The sequence below is a fragment of the Mobula hypostoma genome, chromosome 27 (genome assembly GCF_963921235.1).
Source record: "Mobula hypostoma chromosome 27, sMobHyp1.1, whole genome shotgun sequence".
Lineage (NCBI taxonomy): Eukaryota > Metazoa > Chordata > Chondrichthyes > Myliobatiformes > Myliobatidae > Mobula > Mobula hypostoma.
The window spans coordinates 8,863,265-8,889,750 of record NC_086123.1 but is presented as its reverse complement, the minus strand read 5'-3'; the positions used below and the strand labels follow the sequence as shown (position 1 = coordinate 8,889,750).

Sequence of the window (26,486 nt, the reverse complement as noted above, 5' to 3'; positions counted from 1 at the left end):
CAAAAATCCTTCAGAAACGTAAATGTTAGAATTGATTTTGAAAACTACAGGGAACAAAATATGGCAGAACAGATGGTAAATGAGAAAACAAAGAAAATTATTTGAGATTTTGTAGTGAACAATATTTTCTACAATAAAGAGGACAGATGGAATCCTTTGTAAGCTGATGTTGGTGAAGCTGTAAATGAGAATAAGGAAATGGTGGACTTTTAGAGAATTACGTATACAGTTAGAGGAAGAGGAAAACAATTCACACCATTTGGAAAAAAAAGCTGATGTTGAATCAGGAATGGTGACTAACTGGAATTCAGACAAAAGTGAAACCAAGAAAGAAAATGACAAAGTTGAAGAAAATAATAGCACTAAAGAGTGGCAGAGCACCAATGGCATTGAGGAGTGACAGCACCCCAAGACCGGCTTTTTTTTTGTTATCCCAGACTTCTAAAGGTATTAGGAAATGGTAGATGTCTTAATTTAAAATTCCCTTTATTCAGAAGTTGATGTCTTGAATTGGAAGATTATCCATGTTGCTCTGCTGTTTAGGAAAGTTAAGTTAGGGAAAGCAAATTCACTAATAGGGTAACTGAACACTGAAAACTTTTAGATGCGTGGACAGAGACAGTGTGTTATCTGAAAGCAACTGTTCATTTATGAGGAATCAGATGGATTTGTTTGGACTAAAACAATAGGCAGGGAAATGCTCATGGATGCTAATTATAATGGCTTGAAGAAGACATTTGATAAAAAGAGAAGTTTTTGGCTAAAGTATACGGAGACAAATTGGTAACCTGGTTAGGAAATTGACTGTGGGGCTGACATAGGTGTAATAGACTCCCATGCGGATCTGTGAAGCCAACTATTCATCACATTTGTAAATGACTTGGGTGATTGGATAGAAAGCTAATTTGTTGCTTCCACTGTAAACAAAAGTAGATGAAAACATAAGGCTTCACAGGAAGCTTAATAGTTTGAATGATTGCACAGTGCCGCAGCAGATTTCAAAGTTAAGCAGATGTGAGGTCATCCACTTTGTTGTTGAAAGGATATGATAAAATACTTCTTAATTGATTTAGAGTTAATATCGCGTAAACTGGGAAAAGACTTAGGGATTCCTTTGCATTAAGGACTCCCACAAATGTCCATTCCTTTCTCCGTGGCGCCAAGGCTGTGAACTCAGCTGGCTACCATGTGTTTCTGCCCCGCTGGTGTGAAAACTGGGGGCTGCCCTGAGAGCAGATTTCAGACTCATTCTGGTTTGGGATGTTGTTGGCTTGCCTCTCTTGTTTGCACGAATGTGTTTTTTTCCTCTCTCTCTCTCTCTCTTTCCCTGCGCAGTGGTTGTTGGTCTCTTTTTTAATTGGATTATTCAAGTTTCTTGCTTTGTGGCTGCATGTCAGCAGCCAAATTTCAAGGCATATAATTTATGTATTCTTTGATAATAAATGTGCTTTGAATTTAAATATGTTACATACAAGTATTGTAAATGTTGTACAAAGTTAATGAGTTGTGGGTTTTTATATTTAAAGGACTTGAATGTAAAGTAGTAGAAGTTAAGTTGCAACTGAATTCTAGTCACTGCACCTTAAGGAGGTGAGCTCATCTTTGAAGAAGTGTGATACAGAGTTCTAAGAATGATGCTGAGGCCGCAAGGGTTAGGTACAAAGAGAACAAAGGGGAAAAATGTTTTATGTTAGGGATTAGTCATCGAAGCCTGAGATGAGAAAACGTTTCTTTGAAGGGTTATGAATGTTGAATTGCTGAAAATACTCCAGGCTGAAATGCCTAGACTTTTGAAGACGCTTGGAATCAGAAGCTATGAGATCAGTCGTGAAAGCAGACAGGGAAACAGACAGCATCAGCCTTATTCTTTTGAATGATGGAGCACGCTTTGAGGCTGAATTTCCTGTTGTTCTTGTGCATTTAAACTACACAAACTAAGGTTCTATTCCCTAGAATTTAGAAAATAGAGATGTGTTAATAGCAATGTTTTAAAGGTATTGGGGGAGATGGCAGGATGGAATTGATTAGTTGGGATATCTGGGTCCAGGCTGGCCTTTTCAGAAGCAAAGTACAGGCAAAAGCCTGCAAGGGACTAGTAGCTTTTCCTGCCAGTGGCAGTTATGGCAAAATAAATTGCTAATCTTCAGTCTGAAATAGACGTTTGTTAATCCAATGTAGGAATATGGAAAAATGCATAAATTGAATTCAGCTATAGACCACTGTTGTTGTTATTAAATGACAGGACAGGGTATAATGGATTTGTTTTGTTCTAGAAAAGTAAGAAATAGCAACATAAGCAAAAATTTAGTCATGTCAGGTATGGTGAGGTAAATAATTTGGGTAGAAGTGTAGTTTATTTGCAAATATAATTTATGCATTAATTAGGGGAATTAATTTATGATGTTATGCAAATTCAGTAACAAAATGACACAGGAATGATTAGCAGTACTTCGTGAACAGACTTCCTCTGCAGTTAGGACATGTTCTTCTGCTATGTGCACCAGGCCTCAGTTACTTTTCTGACATTTCAGGTACATAAGTTGAACAATTTCTATAACATCAGGAAATAAATAGCCAAACACAGTATAAATTGTTCAATTAGTTGTAATTGCAAAAATTCAAAAGGAAACAGATTGATTTTATGTGTCTCTTTCTATCACAATATATTTGCCTTTCTATTAATATGCACGTGTACAAATACAGTAATGTGATTGTATTGAATTCACTGTCAGCAAAGCTGTAAACTCAGAAGGACATTTTAAGCCCTATCCGATATAGTTATCTACGGGCACCCTCACTATACAGAGGTTATACTGTATCACCCTACTCTTAGAGAACTAGTTTTACTTCCCTGTCTGGTCTCTGCCGCGAGGTCTAGCTGCTAATAACCACTTTTTGCATGGTGGGTTCCCACCTCCCACCAAGGAGGAGATTCTCCCTGCTAACAAAGTAGTTTAAACACAAACAACAGGAATTCTGCAGATGCTGGAAATTCAAGCAACATACATCAAAGTTGCTGGTGAACGCAGCAGGCCAAGCAGCATCTATAGGAAGAGGCGCAGTCGACGTTTCAGGCCGAGACCCTTCGTCAGGACTAACTGAAGGAAGAGTGAGTAAGGGATTTGAAAGCTGGAGGGGGAGGGGGAGATGCAAAATGATAGGAGAAGACAGGAGGGGGAGGGATAGAGCCGAGAGCTGGACAGGTGATAGGCAAAAGGGGATACGAGAGGATCATGGGACAGGAGGTCCGGGAAGAAAGACAGGGGGGGGGTGACCCAGAGGATGGGCAAGAGGTATATTCAGAGGGACAGAGGGAGAAAAAGGAGAGTGAGAGAAAGAATGTGTGCATAAAAATGAGTAACAGCTGGGGTACGAGGGGGAGGTGGGGCCTAGCGGAAGTTAGAGAAGTCAATGTTCATGCCATCAGGTTGGAGGCTACCCAGACGGAATATAAGGTGTTGTTCCTCCAACCTGAGTGTGGCTTCATCTTTACAGTAGAGGAGGCCGTGGATAGACATGTCAGAATGGGAATGGGATGTGGAATTAAAATGTGTGGCCACTGGGAGATCCTGCTTTCTCTGGCGGACAGAGCGTAGATGTTCAGCAAAGCGGTCTCCCAGTCTGCGTCGGGTCTCACCAATATATAAAAGGCCACATCGGGAGCACCGGACGCAGTATATCACCCCAGTCGACTCACAGGTGAAGTGATGCCTCACCTGGAAGGACTGTTTGGGGCCCTGAATGGTGGTAAGGGAGGAAGTGTAAGGGCATGTGTAGCACTTGTTCCGCTTACACGGATAAGTGCCAGGAGGGAGATCAGTGGGGAGGGATGGGGGGGACGAATGGACAAGGGAGTTGTGTAGGGAGCGATCCCTGCGGAATGCAGAGAGAGGGGGGGGAGGGAAAGATGTGCTTAGTGGTGGGATCCCGTTGGAGGTGGCTGAAGTTACGGAGAATAATATGTTGGACCCGGAGGCTGGTGGGGTGGTAGGTGAGGACCAGGGGAACCCTATTCCTAGTGGGGTGGTGGGAGGATGGAGTGAGAGCAGATGTACGTGAAATGGAGGAGATGCGTTTAAGAGCAGAGTTGATAGTGGAGGAAGGGAAGCCCCTTTCTTTAAAAAATGAAGACATTTAAAGAAAGGGGCTTCCCTTCCTCCACTATCAACTCTGCTCTTAAACGCATCTCCTCCATTTCACGTACATCTGCTCTCACTCCATCCTCCCACCACCCCACTAGGAATAGGGTTCCCCTGGTCCTCACCTACCACCCCACCAGCCTCCGGGTCCAACATATTATTCTCCGTAACTTCAGCCACCTCCAACGGGATCCCACCACTAAGCACATCTTTCCCTCCCCCCCTCTCTCTGCATTCCGCAGGGATCGCTCCCTACACAACTCCCTTGTCCATTCGTCCCCCCCATCCCTCCCCACTGATCTCCCTCCTGGCACTTATCCGTGTAAGCGGAACAAGTGCTACACATGCCCTTACACTTCCTCCCTTACCACCATTCAGGGCCCCAAACAGTCCTTCCAGGTGAGGCATCACTTCACCTGTGAGTCGACTGGGGTGATATACTGCGTCCGGTGCTCCCGATGTGGCCTTTTATATATTGGTGAGACCCGACGCAGACTGGGAGACCGCTTTGCTGAACATCTACGCTCTGTCCGCCAGAGAAAGCAGGATCTCCCAGTGGCCACACATTTTAATTCCACATCCCATTCCCATTCTGACATGTCTATCCACGGCCTCCTCTACTGTAAAGATGAAGCCACACTCAGGTTGGAGGAACAACACCTTATATTCCGTCTGGGTAGCCTCCAACCTGATGGCATGAACATTGACTTCTCTAACTTCCGCTAGGCCCCACCTCCCCCTCGTACCCCAGCTGTTACTCATTTTTATGCACACATTCTTTCTCTCACTCTCCTTTTTCTCCCTCTGTCCCTCTGAATATACCTCTTGCCCATCCTCTGGGTCACCCCCCCCCCTGTCTTTCTTCCCAGACCTCCTGTCCCATGATCCTCTCGTACCCCCTTTTGCCTATCACCTGTCCAGCTCTCGGCTCTATCCCTCCCCTTCCTGTCTTCTCCTATCATTTTGCATCTCCCCCTCCCCCTCCAGCTTTCAAATCCCTTACTCACTCTTCCTTCAGTTAGTCCTGACGAAGGGTCTCAGCCTGAAACGTCGACTGCAGCTCTTCCTACAGATGCTGCTTGGCCTGCTGCGTTCACCAGCAACTTTGATGTATGTTAGTTTAAACACAGTTATTTTATTTTTAGTGATACATGTTTAATTTTAGACAGATAGTTCTTAACACACATTTAAAACTCTCAGAGGGTTTCCGATTTATAAAAGATTTTCAAATTCCAAAGATTCCAAAGTCTAATGTCCAAAAGATTTTTTCTATTCGTTAAAACATCATTAATTAATTTAGTTTGATTGTACAGATATTTGGTGATGACTTTAACTAAATATTAGCCAATATATTGATTCATAATTCTACTAAAAGTCATCATTTGAATGGAGGATGTGGTTTCTGTTTATGATTCCCATCTAGGAGCATTAATGGATATAATGCATCTTACCTTTACATTTAATTAATATTATTGATTTAGAGTGTAATGCTTAAAGTGGAAGCAGTGAACCCTAGTCTGTACTGAGTAGAGCAAAGCCACTCCCCTATTTGTGATAATTTTTGCTAAGTATTATATTTACTCATTGGTACAAATGATCAATTACCTTGATCATTTTACCTTACAATAACATTAAGGAGTGCACCTTTGAATGGAATTGGAATTTGAATTGGTTTATATTGTCACATGTATCCAAGTACAGTGAAAAGCTTGCGTTGTATACTGTTCCTACAGATCAATTCTTTACACAGTGCTTTGCAATAGTACAAGGTAAAACAATATCAGACTGTAGATTAAGGTATACAGCTACAGTGTAGCTAAACACTAAAATGCAAGATCATAATAAGGTAGATTACAAGGTCAAGAATACATCTTGTTCTAGAGAAGCAGTCAGTTGTCTTATAACACTGGAACTGTCTTTGGACCCGGTAGTTTCTACTTCCAGGCTTTTTTAAAATCTTCAACCCAATGGGAGAGGGGAGAAGAGAATGTCTGGTCTGGGTGGGATCTTTGATATATGCTAGCTGCTTTTCTGAGGCAGTGAGACATATAGACAGAGTGCATGGAAGGGAGACTAGCTTCCGTGATATGCTGAACTATGTCTGCAACTCTCTGTAGTTTATTGTGGTCATGGGCAGAGTGGTTGCCACACCAAACTGTAATGAATCCAGATAGAATGCTTTCTGTGGTGCATTGATAAACGTTGGTAAGGGTTGATGGGGACATGCCAAATTTCTTCAGTATCCTGAGGAAGCCGAGGTCTTGCTAAGCTTTCTTGGCCGAGGCATCTATGTAGTCGGAATAGGACAGATTATTGGTGACGTTTATTCCTAGGACTTGAAAACCTCAAAACTCTCAACCTCACCAGGAGCAAGCTCCCACACACCTCATCACCCCTGAAATCAATTAGAAGCTCTTTTGTTCTGCAGACTTTGAGGGAAATGTTGTCGTGTCGCCATGTTGCTAAGCTCTTTATCTCCTTCGTGTACTCCGACACATCATTATTTGAGATAAGGCTCACTATGCCCATATTTCAAATACTGATGGAAATAGGATTAATGGTAAGAAATGGAATCTCACATTAACTTAATGTGTATGTCTCAGCGCATCAAACATTCATTACCCGCACGTCAACCATTTGTATCATTCAGGATTCAGGTCGTCTCCTTGGGAATGAGTCTGACCTATCTTTCATTAGCTTTAAGTGCACAGGCAGCTAGTTGTGTGCCAGCCACAGCATCTAAATGTGATGTATGGCACCCATACTTGCCTAATTCTTGCAGGACAAGGTGGCATATAGTTAGCAAGCGGCTGGTGCAGGTAGACGACCTTACTCCTGTGGAGGTGGTGAGGTGGGAATTCTCACCATCATCAGAGTGGTCCTTGCTAAGGCTATAGACAGGACTAAAACAAACACTTCCTGGTAATTCTTTTTTTGCGGGTGCATCCTTCAATGACTAAAGTCAAATGCTTGGAGCACTGTTAGGTCTTTTCTGGCTGTGCAACCTCAGATTGCTCAGAATTTTGCCGTCTTGGCCATGGGTAACAAGGTGAAAAGAATCTCCCACTGTGGTACAACAGTTATCACTATGTCTTTTAACAGATATTAGGATTTCTGAGGCCCTTGGCTAGAAGTGTCTGGGACTCCATGGAGCACAGGCCTGCTGTCCTGACTCATCCCTTGTAAACCAGTAGGACTGCTGGTATTCATGCTGAGACGGTAGAGGCAAGAGCAAGACTTTTAAGTACAAAGCTGCAGAGAGATGTCTCAAAAGTCATCTGTCCTCCTGTTCAAAGTCTTTGACTTCCCACAGATCATGCTCACTGCCAGGGTAGTACAATTTAACAGAACTAGGACTGGTAAAGGCAAAACAGAAGATCAATACTAAGGGAATAAATAAGAGATTAATTAATCATTCTATGAAAAGGACATGTGAGTCTTGACACTTTCTCTGAACAACCCAGGCAGGGGAAGCATTACATCGCCGTGCCGTTAGTCTGCTGCTTTGCGTTTACCACTTGAATTTCATTGTATACATTCTGCGCACCCAAGCCACTAAGCTTGTTTTCTGAATATCCCACAGGAAACCCGGCAGCCATCTTTTGGCACGTTGTGTTGATTTATGTGAGTTGCACATAGGTTGAAGACATCATGATTGCATGGCTTTTATCATCTGCTATCTCCTTTTGGGCATTTGCTTTACACCGAGTGACTGGAATCCCGTTGGGGTCCAGCACATGGAAGAACTGACTTGCAGCACAAAGTAGCGTTTATGTAGTCGGTGGAACCCTAAACGCTGGGACAACGGGAATGGTTGCAATCTTGGCAAAGCCTCCTTCTCATTCAACAAGCTGCTGTCCGGTAAGAGGCAAGGGAATGTAGTCAGTTTTCTTTGAACTGAGAGCATCAGTGACCTGTCTCATCAAATAGTGAATGGTAAATGTGAAATTTTGTAAGCGTCATTGCTTCAGGATGGAAAGGACTTCAACATTTCACACAGCTCACCCCGACAGGGATTGGTGACCAAGTGTAGCATCCCCTCTACTCAAGCTTATTAATGTGCTTAGCTCAGGGAGCAATTAACTGTTGCTTGGACTTTATGAGTGTATGGTGCTTTTTCAGAGTATATTAAAGTCTGCCACTGTACTTCCCATTATCTGTGCAGACGTCAGAAATTCGAGTGCATACTATGACATACTGAACTTGTTATGTCATCCCAGCAGCTAGTAGAAATCAATCAGCGTGCAATGTGAAGTTATTAATGATTAGGTTAGCTAGTACTGGTGCTGCTGAAGGTTTTTGTCAGTTACTGGAGGTTGGGAGGATATTTACTAGAATAACCTATCTAATTTGCATGCTTTTTGTCAGCTGTATTTGGCCGCCAATGTGCACTAATATCTTGTCAGGTGCACAGATACACCTGACACCTCTCTGGGAGCACCGCAAGCATTCAAACACAGTGCAGTCAAATTTTCTGCTGAGGTGCTCTAACAGTTTTGTTCCAGAGTTGCATTTTGCAGTACTTCCCCCTCAATTTGCACTGACACTTCTCAAATTTAGTTGGGTAGCATTTTCCTAAATGCAGTATTGCTGCAGAATGTTCTCTCTAGAAACAGTTGCATTAGAAAAGAGGAAACTTGTGTATCTAGAAGGTGTGATCTTAACAAGTCAGCATCTGACACATGCTTGATGGTGGACCATTTCTTGTTGTATAAAAGGAGATTTCGTTCACTAGGTCTGTATTCTCCAGGGTTTAGAAGAACGAGAGGTGACCTAACTAAAATGTAAGAATTTCTTATCAGGTTCAATATGATGGAGGTAGTTAGTCTGGCTGAAGAGTCTAGAAGCTGCATGATTTTTGGAATTATCTACAATACAGGGCCTTGGAGTTCATGCCAAACATAAGTTTCCAGATATCAAGGTAATGATGAAATGTGGGGGTAGTTTTGAAGTGAAACCTCACCTTATCTTCAAGAAGTTATGGCTGAGCCAGTGCAGCACCATAGCATAGTGGTTAGTGCATTTACTTTTCAACACCAGCGATCACTGACGAGGGTTTGATTCCTGGCACTGTCAGCAGACATCAACAGAATCAACAAACTCATTCGTAAGGCCAGTGAGGTTGTGGGGATGGAACTGGACTCTCTGATGGTGGTGTCTGAAAAGAGGATGCTGTCCAAGTTGCATGCCATCTTGGACAATGTCTCCCATCCACTACATAATGTACCTGTTGGGCACAGGAGTACATTCAGCCAGAGACTCACTCCACTGAGATGCAGCACAGAGTGTCATAGGAAGTCATTCCTGCCTGTGGCCATCAAACTTTACAACTCCTCCCTTGGAGGATCAGACTCCCTGAGCCAATAGGCTGGCCCTGGAGTTATTTTATAATTTACTGGCATAATTTACATATCACTATTAATGGTTCTATTGCTATTTATTATTTATGATGCAACTGTAAAGAAAACCAATTTCCCCCGGGATCAATAAAGTATGACTATGACTAAAGAGTCCTTGCGTTCTCTCTGTGATTGTGTGTTCCCCCCCCCCCCGAGTGCTCCGGTTTCCTTCCACATTCCAATGGCATATGGATTAAAGTTAGTGAGTTGTGGGAATGCTACGTTGGTGTTAGAAATGTGGCAACATTTGCAGGCTGACGCCAGCCCATCACAGATACTAACAAGACTTTTCACTGTATGTTTCGGTGTTTCGATGTACGTGTGACAAACAAAGCTTATCTGATATAAGCTAACTGTGCTGCAGCTAACATGTTGAAATGAAAAAACAGCCAAATTTTAATTCAGTTTTGCCTTGCAGTACCGGGACTCATTTCAAGCAGATTAATGTCTTATTTTAGGTACAGTCGTCGTAGTGTTTAAGTTACAGCACTAACAATGCAGCGAACCTGAATGTATATTCCATTGTGGCTACTGTGAAAATTATATTCAGTTAATTAGCTGGATTTAAAAAAAAATATTATTTGTAATGGTGACATAAAACTATTGGAGAGTTGTAAAAGCCATGTTGTGCACAAATGGGCTGCCTACCATCCTGACCAAATTTGACCACTATAATTTCAGATCCATCAATACCTTTTTGCAAGCCACTCAGCTCAAGAACAAGTAGGGATGGGCAATATTGCGACCACAACAGTGATGCTCAGATCCCAAAAAATTGAATAAATATGTAACAATTTGTATGATTGTTATTGTGAAGCCTCTCTTGTAGTTTTTGACTGCAGTCCTTTCCTCCACTGTTCCACTGGATAACAAAAGTTTTACTCTCTTTGAGCTTTAAAAATAACAGAACCTGCTCAGAACAGGACATGTTTGACTTGTTTCCCCATTTCTTAGTTTGAAGCATTGGTTGCTGATCCTCATTCATTCCATTGACTGAACATTTTTTCATCTTCGTTGACAAATGCTTCAAAGTTATGCCATTGGGCTCCCAAGGCAGCTGTGTAAGTTTGGTATCCAAGTACTATCCCCAAGTGGATCTGTAGAGGATGAGTTATGGTTCAGCTGAAGAAACGAGAATCAATCTGAAGAAGTGAAATAACTTATTTCCGATAAATTAATTTCAATTTTAAAAATCCTGCTGCTTTTTCCTTCACAGTACATTTTTCAATGTCAAGTTATCATTTTTGATGGCTGTCCAATTAAGTAATGTCCACCAAATCAGCTTTGTTAGCATCATCTTCAAAGAAACATAAATCCATCACTGTTTAGAAATATATTCTAGTTTTTATCTCTATGAAAGTTACTATCCACTTAACTTTTTTCAGTGACCTAAAGGAATCTGCTATTACCTTAATTATAAAACTAATGCCTGCCATTAGTAGGATACAAATAGTTTCTATGACAACAGGAAGTAGGACATGAGCAATATAAGACCCTTACAATAACTATGTTAAATTGACAGCACAACTGAATCTTGAAATGACAGTAATTTTCAGTTTAACACCTCAAAACAGGAGTCAACATCTTTATGAAGAGAATAATAATCTTAAAGAATTCTGCTTTTCTTCTAAATCAGGTATACTCTCCAACATTCGTTTGAGGACAGTCACAAACAGTGACTTGATTGAAAGTCACAGCCACACAAGTCCACCGCAAGGTAACTCCTTTTTTAACAATAGCATATCATTGTATGTGCATATTAGATCTGTATATTTTACTGCCAATGGTCCATTGTAGCACTGAGGCTCTTGATACTATGATGATAGGAAGGATGGTTTCATCAAAAAGTTCAAAGTGTAAAGTTTTGTTTATTTTGTTTGGCAGAATATGTGTTACATTTATTTTCCAATAATCCAGAGGCACAAGTTCAAATCCTGTCAGGCAATTAGTCAAGTGAAACTGGAATTTTAAAAAAAAACTATCGGTCATGTGACCATATAACTATAGAATAGCAATTGAAACCTCACTGATTTATTAATGTTCTTTAGAAAATGACACCTTTCTTTAAGACTATAAGACCCAGAAGCAAAATTAGTCCATTCAGCCGGTCGAGTTTGTTCCACCATTCCATTATGGCTGATTTATTACCCCTCTCAAACCCATTCTCTTGCCTTCTCCCCATAACCTTTCACACCCTGACTAATTAAGAACCCATTGACCTCTGCTCTAAATATACAAAATTACCTGGCCTCTACAGCCATTAGTGGCAATGAGGTCCACAAAATTCACAACCTACTAACTAAACAAATTCCTCGTCATCTCTGTTCTAAATGGACATTTCTCTATTCTGAGGCTGTGCCTCTGGTCCTCGACCCCCTTCCATAGGAAATATCCTCTCTCCAACTACTCTATCCAGCCCTTTCAGTGTTTGATAGGTTTCAATCAGATTCCTGCTTATTCTTCCGAATTCTCATGAACCTCCTCTGGACTCTCTCCAACGCCAGCACATCTTTTCTTAGATAAGAGGCACAAAACTGCTCATAGTACTCTAAGTAAGGCCTCGCCCATGTCCTATAAAGCCTCACTCAGCATTACATCCTTGATTTTATATTCTAGTCCTCTCGAAATGAATGCTAACATTACATTTGCCTTCCTCACCACGGACTCGACCTGTAAGTTATCCTTTAGGAAATCCTGCATGAGGACTTCCAAGTCCCTTTGCACCTCTGATTCCTGAATTTTCCCCATTTAGAAAATGGTCCATGCCTTTATTCCTTCTACCAAAGTGCATGACCATACGCTTCCCCACACCATATTCCATCAGCCACTTCTTTGCCTATGCTTCTAATGTCTACGTACCTTCTGCAGCCTCTCTGCTTCCTCAGCACTACCTGCCCCTCCACCTATCGTCGCATCATCCCCATACTCGGCCACAAAGCTATCAATTCTGTCATCCAAATCATTAACATACAATGTGAAAAGAAATGGTCCTAACACTGCACCCTGCAGAACACAACCAGGCACCGACAGCCAACCAGAAAAAGCCCCCTTTGCTCCCATCCATATAAAGCCCTCTATTGTATTAAATGACACTGGTTACAATAGTTCAGGAATAGGGTCTACTAGTGTCTGATCAGGAGTTGTAAATGGCAGTAAATGGTGACATTCCCAGCACTATTTATAAGTTTAAAAAAGAACAATGTGATCTTTTGGTATGTTCGAAAGTGTGATTTTAATGCTCATCATAGTTGGACAATACCGTGAACTAAATCTGAATCTGAAATTAATTAACTCTTTTTGTTTTTGCATCATTTGAGTTAAAAAAAATGTTTCAGGAAGCTGTACATTTGAGTGGACCTTAATTAATAATACTCCACCACAGTGCAAAAGGAATTAATAAGATTTATTAGAAGTGTTTTTTTATTAGAAAATTGGTAAGGAAAGAAAATAATAAAATATGTTTAGTATGTTGGTAAGATTTTAAACATTGCTTTGCCTTCAGTATAAGAGGGCAGAGTTTGTAACGTTATGCTGATATCTGGGAGCTTTAAAGGAAATGAGAAACGTAATAGGACTGACTGATCTCTGCACATGAATTCTCAAGATATTTACCTGGCAAGCGATATCCAGAACTTCACTTCATTTGTTTATTTAAAATGAGGTTGCCCTCAGCTAGTCAACTGAACACCTTGATTAACTCAGTTGAAGCTATACTAATGGAGCTGTCTCAGCTCACCACCCTTCAGTACGTATATCAAAAATTGAAACAAAGCCCGCTGTGAAAAGAAAAGGTTTACTCGAATTCATGGAAGACTTGGCATTTGGCTGTAGAAAAATTGACTCAAATGCAAATTGACCCAAATGAAGTTTTTCAAAGCTAGTATGATTTTTACTGATCTTTGCACCCATTTCATTCCTCATTCATAAAGCAAAGCTGCAGCTTTTGTTTCTTGCTCACGGATTAAATGAGGTAGCTGACAACATCAAAATTCATTGACAATAACAAAACTTGTTGTCAATCGCCAACAAACCTATCATTTGCTGCTAAATATGATGGTGATCTGACAGCTGCTGACATGACGTCTGATTGACACATGGTGGGCCCTGGTCCAGTTACTTGCTGCATTACATAAAACAATGAATATGTACACCTTTGTACTTCCTTTTAGCTGCTACTAGTCTGCATCCCTCTACAGGTACACATATACAATTTATTTATCATAGTTGCTCTGAAACTAATAATTTGGAGCCTCATTTAATAATAGAATGCTGGGCAAGAAACACACCAGAGAGGAAGGTGATGAACTGAAATTATGGCCCATTAACCTCCGGGTTGAGTCGGTAGTGAAGAAGGCGAATGCAATGTTGGCATTCATTTCTAGAGGAATAGAGTACAGGAGCAGGGATGTGATGTTGAGGCTCTATAAGGCGCTGGTGAGACCTCACTTGGAGTATTGTGGGCAGTTTTGGTCTCCTTATTTAAGAAAGGATGTGCTGACATTGGAGAGGGTACAGAGAAGATTCACTAGAATGATTACGGGAATGAGAGGGTTAACATATGAGGAACATTTGTCCGCTCTTGGACTATATTCCTTGGAGTTTAGAAGAATGAGGGGAGACCTCATAGAAACATTTCGAATGTTGAGAGGCATGGACAGAGTGGATGTGGCAAAGTTGTTTCCCATGATGGGGAAGTCTAGTACGAGAGGGCCTGACTTAAGGATTGAAGGGTGCCCATTCAGCACAGAAATTCAAAGAAATTTTTTTAGTCAGAAGGTGGTGAATCTATGGAATTTGTTGCCACGGGCAGCAGTGGAGGCCAAGTCGTTGGGTGTACTTAAGGCAGAGATTAATAGGTATCTGAGTAGCCAGGGCATCAAACGTTATGGTGAGAAGGCAGGGGAGTGGGACTAAATGGGAGAATGGATCAGCTCATGATAAAATGGCAGAGCAGACTCGATGGGCCGAATGGCCAACTTCAGCTCCTTTGTCTTATGGTCTTATTTACAACCAATAGTGCAGAAAGAAAAAGGCTGATAAGGTGTGGTAACGTGTGATTCAGTGATGTGGGAGCATATCAAAAGCATCCCAAAGAAATAAGAATCTGTGGATGAGCACAGAAATTGCACTGTACTTACAGGAGAGCTGTTTCATATTTCTGGAGCATTGGAACCAGGTCTTGAATAAGTTTTTTTTCCCCCCTAGCAAAAGTGTTTCACTTTGGCAGAGCCTCAACCAGGGGTTAACTGGTAACCTAGCAAAAGGTTGCCAGTGACCAAAATGACATGTTTTGCAATAGAAGCTAGGAGCACAGAGAATTCAGAGAAAGAAATGATGCTAGTGTTAATAATGCTAATGATAAAAGAAGAAACTGACAGCGTACAAAATCAGAATAGTGGAGAGTGGGTTTTCAATGCATATGTGTAAATGCATAGAGTGCAACAAATATTTTTGGTGAACTACTGGCATGAGAAACTATTGGAACTTTAACATAGTAGTACCAAGAACTGAACTCCAGACTCAAATGAAAGGAAAAGTGGAAACTTTACTGAAAAGAAGAGGAAGGAGAGGAAAGAAAGTGTAGCAGGATCAATAATCATCAGTCATTTAGAAGGATGACATAGTGAGGATGTTCTGGAAAAGAATTTGTTCACTCAGAATTAAGGGACTATTCTGCAGCTTGTTTGACAGGATAGGTTGAAACAGTGGGAAAGAGGTAGCTGTACAGAATTGCACGGTGATTTTACAAAGCTGAACCACCAACAAAAGGATTTAGTTAGAGCTCGTTAGTAACTACTACAAGGGCCAAAAAGAGAGAAGAATTATAATAATGTCTAAATTTGAGTTCTAATTGTGTTTGTAATTAATATATTTTCTACTCAATGACATTTGTAAATTTCCAGTCCTCCAGAACCATTCCATGATCTAATGATTCTTGAAAGATAATTACTTTTGCCTACAAAATCTCTCCAGCGACCTCTTTCAGAACCTGGGGTGTAATCCATCTGGTCCAGCTGACTTATCAACCTTCAGACCTTTCAGCTTCCCAAGCACCTTCTCCTTAGTAATAGCAACTACACTTACTACTGCCCCATCAAGATACTGGAGCAAGGATCCAATCACAGACCCAGTACCGTGCACAGTGATATTAATTGAGTAACAAATCCCAAGGTGCAAACAAAGTCACGTCAAAGTTCAGGCAGAGATCAAAACATCCAGAGAAATCCAAAAACCAGAATCAGGAAACAGGCAGAGTTGATATTCAGACAGACAGAGTACAGATACAAATGCTGGAAAGGCTCAGGAAAACTTACTGGCACAATCTGGCAATAAACAAGTGAAAACACAGGACTGAAATACACTGAGCAATAAACAGAGAGGCAGATGATAGGTGGAGCACAATGAGACAGAAGTGGCAGCAATACAGGTAATAATGAGAAACAGGTGAGAGACGGAGTACTCGGTAATACAGGGGCTGGAGTAGAGCAGGAGCGGGGACAGGAGCACATGGCAATACCAAACCACAGACTGACAGCAAGGGGGAAACACACAAAAAGACAGAGTTCAACTGGAGGTACTGACAGCTCCCTGACACTATTGAATATCTGGCGTACTGCTAATATCTTCCACAGTGAAGACTGACACAAAATACTTACTAAGTTTGTCCACCATTTCTTTGTCCCGCATTATTACTTCTCCAGCATCATTTTTCAGTGGTCCAAAATCCTCTCTTGCCTCTTTTTTACTCTATATATCTGAAAAATCTTTTGCTATCCTCTTTTATATTACTAGCCAGCTTATCTTCAGGTTTCATCTTTTCTCTCCTAATAGCTTTTTTAGTTACCTTCTGTTGTTTTTTAAAAGCTTCCCAATCCCCTAACTTCCCACAATTTTTTTGCTATATTATATGCCCTCCCTTTTGTTTTTATATTGTCTTTGACTTCCCTCGTCAGCCACATTGCATCCTCCCTTTAGAATACCTCTTTACCTTTGGTATGGATTTTGCCCTCAAAAACTCCAGCTATGGTTGTTCTGCTGTCATCCATCCCTATATTGTCCACTTCCAACAAGTTTTCAGCAGTTCTTCTCTCATGCCTCTGAAATTCCCTTTACTCCACTGCAATATTAATACACCTGACTTTATCTATTCCCTCTCAAACTGCAGGGTGAATTTTATCATATTATGATCACTGGCTCCTCAGCAGTCCTTTACCTTAAGCTCCGTAATCAAATCTGGTTTATTACACAACACCCAATCCAGTACTGTCTTTCCGCTAGTGGGCTCAACCACAAGCTGCTCCAAAAAAAAAAGCCATTTTGTTCTACAAACTCCCTCTCTTGGGATCCAGTACCAACCTGATTTTCCCAATCTACCTGCATATTGAAATGCCCCCATGACTATCACAACATTGCACTTGTTACATGTCTTTTCTATCTCTCATTGTTATTTGTACCCCACATCTTGGCTACTGTTCGGGGACTTGTATATAACTCTCATCAAAGTCTTTTAACCCTTGCGGTTTCTTTATCCCACCCACCGTCTTCCGATCCTATGTCATCGCTTTCTAAGAATTTGATTTCATTTTTTATCAGCAGAGCCACACCACCCCCTCTGCCAACCTGCAATCAATACTTTAGATACAGTGTGTATCCTTGGATGTTAAGCTCCCAACTATGATCTTCTTTCAGCCATGACTCAGTGATGCCCACAACGTTATATCTGCTGATCTCTAAATGCACAACAAGATCATCTGCCATATTCCATATACTGCATGCATTCAGCTTCAGTCCTGTATTCATTACCCTTTTTGATTTGCCCTGATGTTACACTTCATCTCATTCCACAAACTGCAGTTTTGCCTAGTCATCTGCCTATCCTTCCTCGTGGCCTCACTGCACTCTGTATCGACTTGTATACCAACTGCCCCATCCTCAACACTATCACTCCAGTTCCCATCCCCCAGTAAAATGTGTTTAAACTCTCCCAACAGCTCCAGCACACCTGCCTGCAAGGATATTGGTCCCCCTTGAGTTCAAGTGTAACCCGTCCTCTTTGTACAGGTCATACCTTCCCTAGAAGAGATCCCAATGAACCAGAAATCTGAAACACTTCCCCCTGCACCAATTCCTCAGCCATGCATTTGTCTACCATATTATCACTGGCATATGGCACAGATAGAAATCCTGAGATTACTGTTCTGGAGTTCCTGCTTTTCAGCTTTCTGCCTATTCCCAATATTCTGTCTTTAGGACCTCCTCCCTTTTCCTACCTCTGTCATTGGTACCAATATGTACTATCACTTCTGGCTGCTCACCACACCCCCTCCCCCCAAGAATGTTGTGGACCCAATCCGAGACATGTCTGATCCTGGCACCTGGGAGGCAGCAAACTATCCGAGTGTCCCTTTCACATCCACACAATCTCCTGTCTACTCCTATAACTAGGGAATCCCCTGGCACTACTGAAATCCTCTTCTCCACCCTTCCCTTCCGAGCCACAAAGCCAGACAGTGCCAGAGACCCGGTCAGTCACCACAGCTTCCTCCTGGCAGGTCGCCCCATGCAACATTATCCTAAAGGATAAATTTATTACTGGGAGCAACAGCCACAGGGTAATTCTGCACTGATTTCCTGTTCCCTTTCCTCCTCTTGACAGTCACCCGGGTACCTGCCTCCTGTAACTTAGAGTTGATTACCTTCCTGTAGTTCCTGTCTATCAACTCCTCATTCACCTGTATGAGCCAAAGGTCATCGAGCTGCGGCCCTATTTCCTTAACATGGTCTCTAAGGAGCTGCAGCTCGGTGATTCAGGAACAACTTCTTCCCCTCTGCCATACGATTCCTAAATGGACATTGAACACATGAACACTACCTCACTTCTTTAATATATCTATCATTTCTGTTTTTGCACAATTTTAATATATTTAATATATATTTTTTACTATAATTTATTTATTTTCTTTCTGTGTTGTATTGCATTGAACTGCTGCTGCTAAGTTAACAAATTTCACATCACATTCCAGTGATAATAAATCTGATTCTGATTCTGATGAAGGCTTTTCGTCAGAACTGGAATAAGGTAAAGTTAGTAAACACGAGGAATTCTGCAGATGCTGGAAATTCAAGCAACACATATCAAATTTGCTGGTGAATGCAGCAGGCCAGGCAGCGTCTATCGGAAGAGGTACAGTCGACATTTCGGGCCAAGACCCTTCGTCAGGACAGGAAGATGGAGTCTCTGAGGGCCCGGGAGCTGACAGTGGGATCTGAGCGATACGGGGTTGCAGAGTGGTGGTTGGGGGAAGGGGAGACGGGAGTCGCAACAGCAGCACATAAAGACCCGCCCTGGAGTTCAAGGCTGGAGTCGCAGTTGGTGGTTGCGCAATCGCTTTGAAGGTGTCCATGGTCATTGCTGGAGTCTGGGCTTTGAATATGCACTGAGGTGTTGGAGCTGGCGAAATCAATGGCGGAGGCCGCAATCTGAAGTTCATGCCTGCTAGCGTCAGGGCCAGCAGGCTCTGGCGTCTGCAGATGTAAGATCTTGCGATCTTTGCCTAACATGACAAAGTCAAAAAAACGGCGATAGCAGGCATGGATCCGACGGAGGGTCTGCAGATGTAAGATCTTGCGATCTTTGCCTAGGGTCTCGGCCCGAAACGTCGACTGTACCTCTTCCTAGAGATGCTGCCTGGCCTGCTGCGTTCACCAGCAAATTTGATGTGTGTTGCTAGGGTAAAGTTAGTTTTAGTTTTCAGAGAAGATGGGGGAGGGTGACTAGGACAAAGGGTATATCTGTGATAGGTTGACGCCAGGTGACTATAGGGATGAGATGCCAATGGGGCACTTCGGGGCTGATAGAGAAATGCTATATGCTGCAAATAGCAAGTCAGAATATGCCGATGGAGCATTAAAAACTGAGCCAGTATAAAGATGAATGACATATATCACTTGTGTGTATAATATTCACTCTGCACTGTATGAAGTATTGGTGTTGTACCCAATATAATACCACAAGCTCTTCCAAAGCTGGCGTAGAAACCCTGCTCAGCTCCACTTGCCTACATTGAATGTCTCTAGCCCAAAGAAAAACACAGAGAAGAAAATCTCACAACTACATAATGTATCAAAGAATTAATTCAAGTATTTAAATTTCATGGGAACGTTTGTAAACATGAATTAAAGGGACAAAGTGAGAGTGTGAGAATTGATTAACACCAAGTTAAAAGGGAACTTAAATATTTTTTGTAAACACTTAAATAGTTAAATAACGAACTAGAAAATAATCTTGAAGAAGAAGATGATGGCTTGGATACTACATAAGAATTTTGCATCCATCTCCACTGGGGTAGGAGGAACAACAGACATGCCTGTAAGTGAGGTGGTGGTGGTGGTAATTTTTGGTTGGATAAAAACATATTAATGGAATGGATGTGCTTTAAATACTGATTATGCTAAAAATATAAAGGTACAGCAAGGATTGGATGCTTTGTAGATCGCTGAAGGTAGTAAAGGCGAAAACTGCAGAGCTTCTGGTCAGAAACTTCAAATCTTTCTCCAGCGTGCAGGGTTTGCTGCAGGGCTGAGGCATTGCAATGTTACAGAATGGCATAGAGATAATGGTCTTCCTAATGGCAGTGCCTGGAAAACAGAGCCAACAATCTGGAAAATAAATAAAATAAGCACTTTAAAAATTACGTTCTAATACTGAAAACCAGCACAAATTCTAATTGATTCAACTGATTGAGCTCTTGAACAAACAAGGATTCAATGAGATAATGCCTTTAATGTGATTACATACTGACTTCCTAAAGATGTACTATATATCTGGTATATTTGCAAACTAAGAACTGTCCTAATACGTTGAAAAGGCAACAATGCTAGGAGCATTGTAAGAAAGGTGGATGAGCTTAAAGCATGGATTGATACCTGGAAGTATGATGTTGTAGCTATTAGTGAAACATGGTTGCAGGAGGGGTGTGATTGGCAGGTAAATATTCCTGGACTGCGTTGCTTCAGGTGTGACAGAATCGGAGGGACTAGAGGGGGAGGTATTGCATTGCTTGTCAGAGAAAATATTACAGCAGCGCTCTGGCAGGATAGATTAGAGGGCTCGTCTAGGGAGGCTATTTGTGTGGAATTGAGGAATGGGAAAGGTGTAGTAACACTCATAGGGGTGTATTATAGACCACCTAATGGGAGCGAGAATTGGAGGAGCAAATTTGTCAGGAGATAGCAGATATTTGTAGTAAGCACAAGGTTGTGATTGTGGGAGATTTTAATTTTCTGGGAAGCCCATACTGTAAAAGGGCTGGATGGTTTGGAGTTTGTAAAATATTTGCAGGGTAGTATTTTGCAGCAATACATAGAGGTACCAACAAGAGAAGGGGCAGTGTTGGATCTCCTGTTAGGGAATGAGATAGGAGGTTTGTGTTGGGGAGCACTTCGGGTCCAGTGATCACAATGCTATTAGTTTCAATATAATTATGGAGAAGGATAGGTCTGGAGCCAGGGTTCAGATTTTTGATGGAGAAAGGCTAACTTTGAGGAGATGTGAAAGGATTTAGAAGGAGTGGATTGGGACAAATTGTTTTATGGGAAGGATGTAATAGAGAAATGGGGGTCATTTAAAGGTGAAATTCTGAGGGTACAGAATCTTTATGTTCCTGTTAGGTCGAAAGGAAAGGTTAAAAGTTTGCGAGAGCCATGGTTTTCAAGGGATATTGGAAACCTGGTTTGGAAAAAGAGAGATATCTACAATAAATATAGGCAGCATGGAGTAAATGAGGTGCTCGAGGAATATAAAGAATCTTAAGAAAGAAATTAGAAAAGCTATAAGAAGATATGAGGTTGCTTTGACAAGTAAGGTGAAAATAAATCCGAAGGGTTTCAACAGTTATATTAATAGCAAAAGGATAGTGAAGGGATAAGATTGGTCCCTTAGAGAATCAGAGTGGACAGCTATGTGTGGAACTAAAAGAGATGGGGGAAGATTTTGAACAATTTCTTTTCTTCGTTATTCACTAAGGAGAAGGATATTGAATTATGTAAGGTAAGGGAAACAGGTAGGGAAGTTATGGAAACTATGATGATTAAACAAGAGGAAGTACTGGCGCTTTTAAGGAATATAAAAGTGAATAAGTCTTTGGGGCCTGACAGGATATTCCCTAGGACCTTGAGGGAAGTTAGTATAGAAACAGCAGGGGCTCTGACAGAAATATTTCAAATGTCATTAGAAACAAGGATGGTGCCAGAGGATTGGCGTATTGCTCATGTTGTTCCATTGTTTAAAAAAGGTTCTAAGAGTAAACCTAGCAATTATCGGCCTGTAAGTTTGACGTCAGTAGTGGGTAAATTAATGGAAAGTATTCGTAGAGGTGGTATATATAATTATCTGGATAGACAGGGTCTGATTAGAACAGTCAACATGGATTTGTGCATGGAAGGTCATGTTTGACAAATCTTATTGCATTTTTTGAAGAGATTACTAGGAAAGTTGACGAGGGTAAAGCGGTGGATGTTGTCTATATGGACTTCAGTAAGGCCTTTGACAAGGTTCCACACGGAAGGTTGGTTAAGAAGGTTCAATCGTTAGGTATTAATATTGAAGTAGTAAAATGGATTCAACAGTGGCTGGATGGGAGACGCCAGAGAGTAGTGGTGGATAACTGTTTGTCAGGTTGGAGGCCAGTGACTAGTGGTGTGCCTCAGGGATCTGTACTGGGTCCAATGTTGTTTGTCATATATATTAACGATCTGGATGATGGTGTGGCAAATTGGATTAGTAAGTATGCAGGTGATACTAAGATAGGTGGCGTTGTGGATAATGAAGTTGGCTTTCAAAGCTTGCAGAGAGATTTAGGCCAGTTAGAAGTGTGGGCTGAAAGATGGCAAATGGAGTTTAATGCTGATAAGTGTGAGGTGCTACATTTTGGTAGGACTAATCAAAATAGGACATACATGGTAAATGGTAGGGCATTGAAGAATGCAGTAGAACAGAGTGATCTAGGAATAATGGTGCATAGTTCCCTGAAGGTGGAATCTCATGTGGATAGGGTGGTGAAGAAAGCTTTTGGTATGCTGGCCTTTATAAATCAGACCGTTGAGTATAGGAGTTGGGATGTAATGTTAAAATTGTACAAGGCATTGGTAAGGCCAAATTTGGAGTATTGTGTACAGTTCTGGTCACCAAATTATAGGAAAGATGTCAACAAAATAGAGAGAGTACAGAGAAGATTTACAAGAATGTTACCTGGGTTTCAGCACCTAAGTTACAGAGAAAGGTTGAGCAAGTTGGGTCTTTATTCTTTGGAGCGTAGAAGGTTGAGGGGGGTACTTGATAAAGGTATTTAAAATTATGAGGGGGATAAATAGAGTTGACGTGGATAGGCTTTTTCCATTGAGAGTAGGGGAGATTCAGACAAGAAGACATGAGTTGAGAGTTAGGGGGCAAAAGTTTAGGGGTAACACGAGGGGGAATTTCTTTACTCAGAGAGTGGTAGCTGTGTGGAACGAGCTTCCCGTAGAAGTGGTAGAGGCAGGTTCGATATTGTCATTTAAAGTAAAATTGGATAGGTATAGGGACAGGAAAGGAATGGAGGGTTATGGGCTGAGTGCAGGTCGGTGGGACTAGGTGAGAGTAAGCATTCGGCACAGACTAGAAGGGCCGAGATGGCCTGTTTCCGTGCTGTAATGGTTATATGGTTATAATATATTACAACAGGAAACCATAAAACAGTGTCAAGATTGAACAAGTAGTTTATTACATATATGCATAGCTAGGTCCAAAAATTAATTTGAGCTTATTAATTGCTTATTCCACTTTCTCTTAGAAAATAATGCTTTGTTTTTCAATCTCATCTCACAAATAAAATTGTTAGTCGTAAACTCCTCCAGCTGAGAGATGTCAGAAGGCTTTTGAAGTTTTATAGCAGGTTAACAGGTTACGTTCATAGAACACGCACAAGATGCTAGAGCAACTCAGCAGGTTACATTCATGATTAGGGTCCTACTTAGCATATGTAAAATATCTTAAAACCAGTTTTGTTTTATAAATAGGGAGCATGCAACGCCATAAACCTAAGAACAACAAATTTGGTTTGTATGACACAAAAAGCTTGATTTAATTATTGGACAAAACATTATCAAGCATTCAATGTAGAAACGTAAGCATTGAATTACTTAGATAACCATGGTATCATTCATTCGTTACATGCCATGTCGTATGATGCAGGCAATCATAGACTTTCCATGATCATGATTACTCTTGGCAAATTTTTCGACAGAAGTGGTTTGCCATTGCCTTCTACTGGGCTGTGTCTTTACAAGATGGTGACCCCAGCCATGATCAGTACTCTTCAGAGACTGCCTGGTCTCAGTGGTCACATCACCAGGACTTATGATATGCACCAGTGGCTCCTACGACCATCCATCACCTGCTCCCATGGCTTCATGTGACCCTGATGGGGGCGAAGCCAGTGCTACACCTTGCCCAAGGGTGACCCGCAGGCTAGTGGAGGGAAGGAGCACCTGACACCCCCTTTGATTGAGATGGATCTCCATCCCACCACGCGAACCATGGTATACCCACCAATAAGATTCAAAAATGATACATAAAGAGAAAGGGCTGATTAAAGCTATGCAATCTATCCAGGCTGTCCTATCCAACCACAGTTCTTTGTGCAGCAACTCAGCCATCCAAAGGTCATGTAACTTCATAAGAGGTGTGTAAAAACACTAACCTGTTAAAAGAAAATGGCAATTATCAAATTGGCCCTGATAAATGTTATCCACGGAACTGAAGTTGTCTGGATCCAAAGAGGTCCTTAATTTTACTTGACATTTCCATCATTTGCAGATTTTCCAGTTAAATTTTGCTCTTTTTACGTTTGTCCTCCAGAAATAAAATTATCCTTTTTTTTTTAAAAGTTATCTTTCACTTCAGCCTGGGAAAATGCCTCATATCTGAAACATTTCTGAGTTTTACTTCTGTTCTGGCTGTGATACAACGTCAATGCATTTCAAGCATGTCCTGGTTTTTCTTTGTTTTCAATAATTATAGTTTTATTTAATCATTTGTAAAATTAATATTGGATATTCCATTAATCTTATTGCATGATACCTTACTTGCATTACTTTGGTATTGTTTTTCCATTGGTAGTATATCATGCAAGATGTACTCCAAGAGCTCTGTCCAAATAAACTGTTGTTGAGGGATAATGATTTGAACCATCACTCTGTATAAGTAAACAATACAAACCTGGGATTGTATCCACCTTGGCTTTCCAAAACAGTCCCATCACTGGGTCTTCTTTAGATAATGGGTCTAAATGATACTTATTTCCTTTTGAAGGTACACATCCAATGCCTGCCTACACTGTGCAATTCTGCCCGTTTTAACTAGAGAATCAGAAATCAAGTCAATAAAAATTATGCATTAGATATGCAAAATCTCGGTTGGACCACATCAGGAGTGTCTTGAGAAGTTCTAAATACGATAACTTCGGAAGGATGGATGGGCTTAGTAAAAGTCCTATCCGACTGATTCGAGATTTCCAAGGAGTGACTGACGGTGCTGAAGTATGAGAACGCAATGATCAGAATCTTTGTGAAATGAAAGGGCAACTGAAAAGCTAGATAGAGAGAAGCTCTCTTTATCTACCCTATCGGTAGATAGAGTGTAGGATCACAGGGTTTGGCCAGTGATTACTGGCAACTCATTTGTGAAGGACACATTTACATCTGCAAGATGTGGTAGAAATCGGATGGCTCTTTGGCAAATGCCAGCTGGTGCTGGGCCACTTGGTTATTATTTAGTGATACCGCTCAGACAGGCCATTCTGGCCCAATGAGCTGCGCTGATTTAATCCTAGCCCGATCACAGGACAGTTTACAATGATCAATTAACCAACTAACCTGTACACCTTTGGACTGTGGGAGGAACCTGGAGTACCCAGAGGAAACCCACGCAGTGACGTGAAGAACATACAAGCTTTCTTTAGCGTATGCCAGAATCGAACTCTTATTACCCTGGCTGTAATAGCATCACGCTAGCTGCCAGTCTACCATGGTTCCCCATATTTAGCCTTGGATTTAAACTGTAATTTTAATTAATCAAAAGTATTAAGGGACATGGGGTGTATGGAGTAGATCATACAGCAGATGTAACCTTGTTGAAGAGCAGGTTAAATTTGATGGACTATAATAGTTGAGGAATGATGGACTGGATCCTCCTGAACCAGAATGCTACACAGGCTCACCACCTGAGTTTTTTTTCACACTCACCTTTCTTATGGCAAGGTGATCCTCACCCCCCACAGGATGCGACAGAAGAGCAGCCTCCAAGCAGCAACCAGGCCTCAGCCTGTGTATTCTGTGCCATGTTCCTTGAGTACGCTGATGGTTTTTGACAGCTCATAGTTTAAGATAGGGTTTTTAATGGTTTTCAAACTGTCTCTGATTGTCAAAAGCTATGTAAAACCTCTTAAAAACTCGCCTTAAAAATAACATGTAAAATTAGATGTAATTAAAACTCAATAACATTTTAAAATAATAATTGAACCACTTACCAGCACCTACCCTTTTCATAGGATCAGTGACAACACTCAAATGAATGGGGCTGCCATTTCCACTCCAGCCCTCCCTGAAGTATATCTGAACGCTGGATGTGCTGCATTCTGTATCCGTCTTCGCAGAGCTATGGCTTTGTTCTGTGGCTCGATGGCGATGCCACTTGTGCTGGCATTTGATCTTCAGACTCCATGTATGGCCACACAGGAAGTGTTAATGACTTGATTGCCTGAGGCTCTAAATTGAACTGCTGGCTATCAGCCACCAAGATGCACCTCATAGTATTTATCTGAAATTTTAATGCCTTTCTCTCAGTTGTTGAGTTTATAACCTAGTGTTGCTTGTAGGATATGGTTACTACTAATAAAATTAATAAATAGAG

The 26,486-nt window shown here is 41.4% G+C and overlaps 1 protein-coding gene across 2 annotated transcripts in view; it reads left to right on the top strand.

Moving 5' to 3' along the window:
* Positions 1 to 26,486, top strand: part of ksr2 (kinase suppressor of ras 2) — a 376,394-nt gene that overhangs the window by 268,561 nt on the left and 81,347 nt on the right. For both annotated transcript variants that reach the window (XM_063034229.1, XM_063034228.1), the window contains one exon: positions 11,175 to 11,255. In XM_063034229.1, coding sequence (XP_062890299.1) covers positions 11,175 to 11,255 — 81 coding nt within the window. The remainder of the gene's footprint in view (positions 1 to 11,174; positions 11,256 to 26,486) is intronic.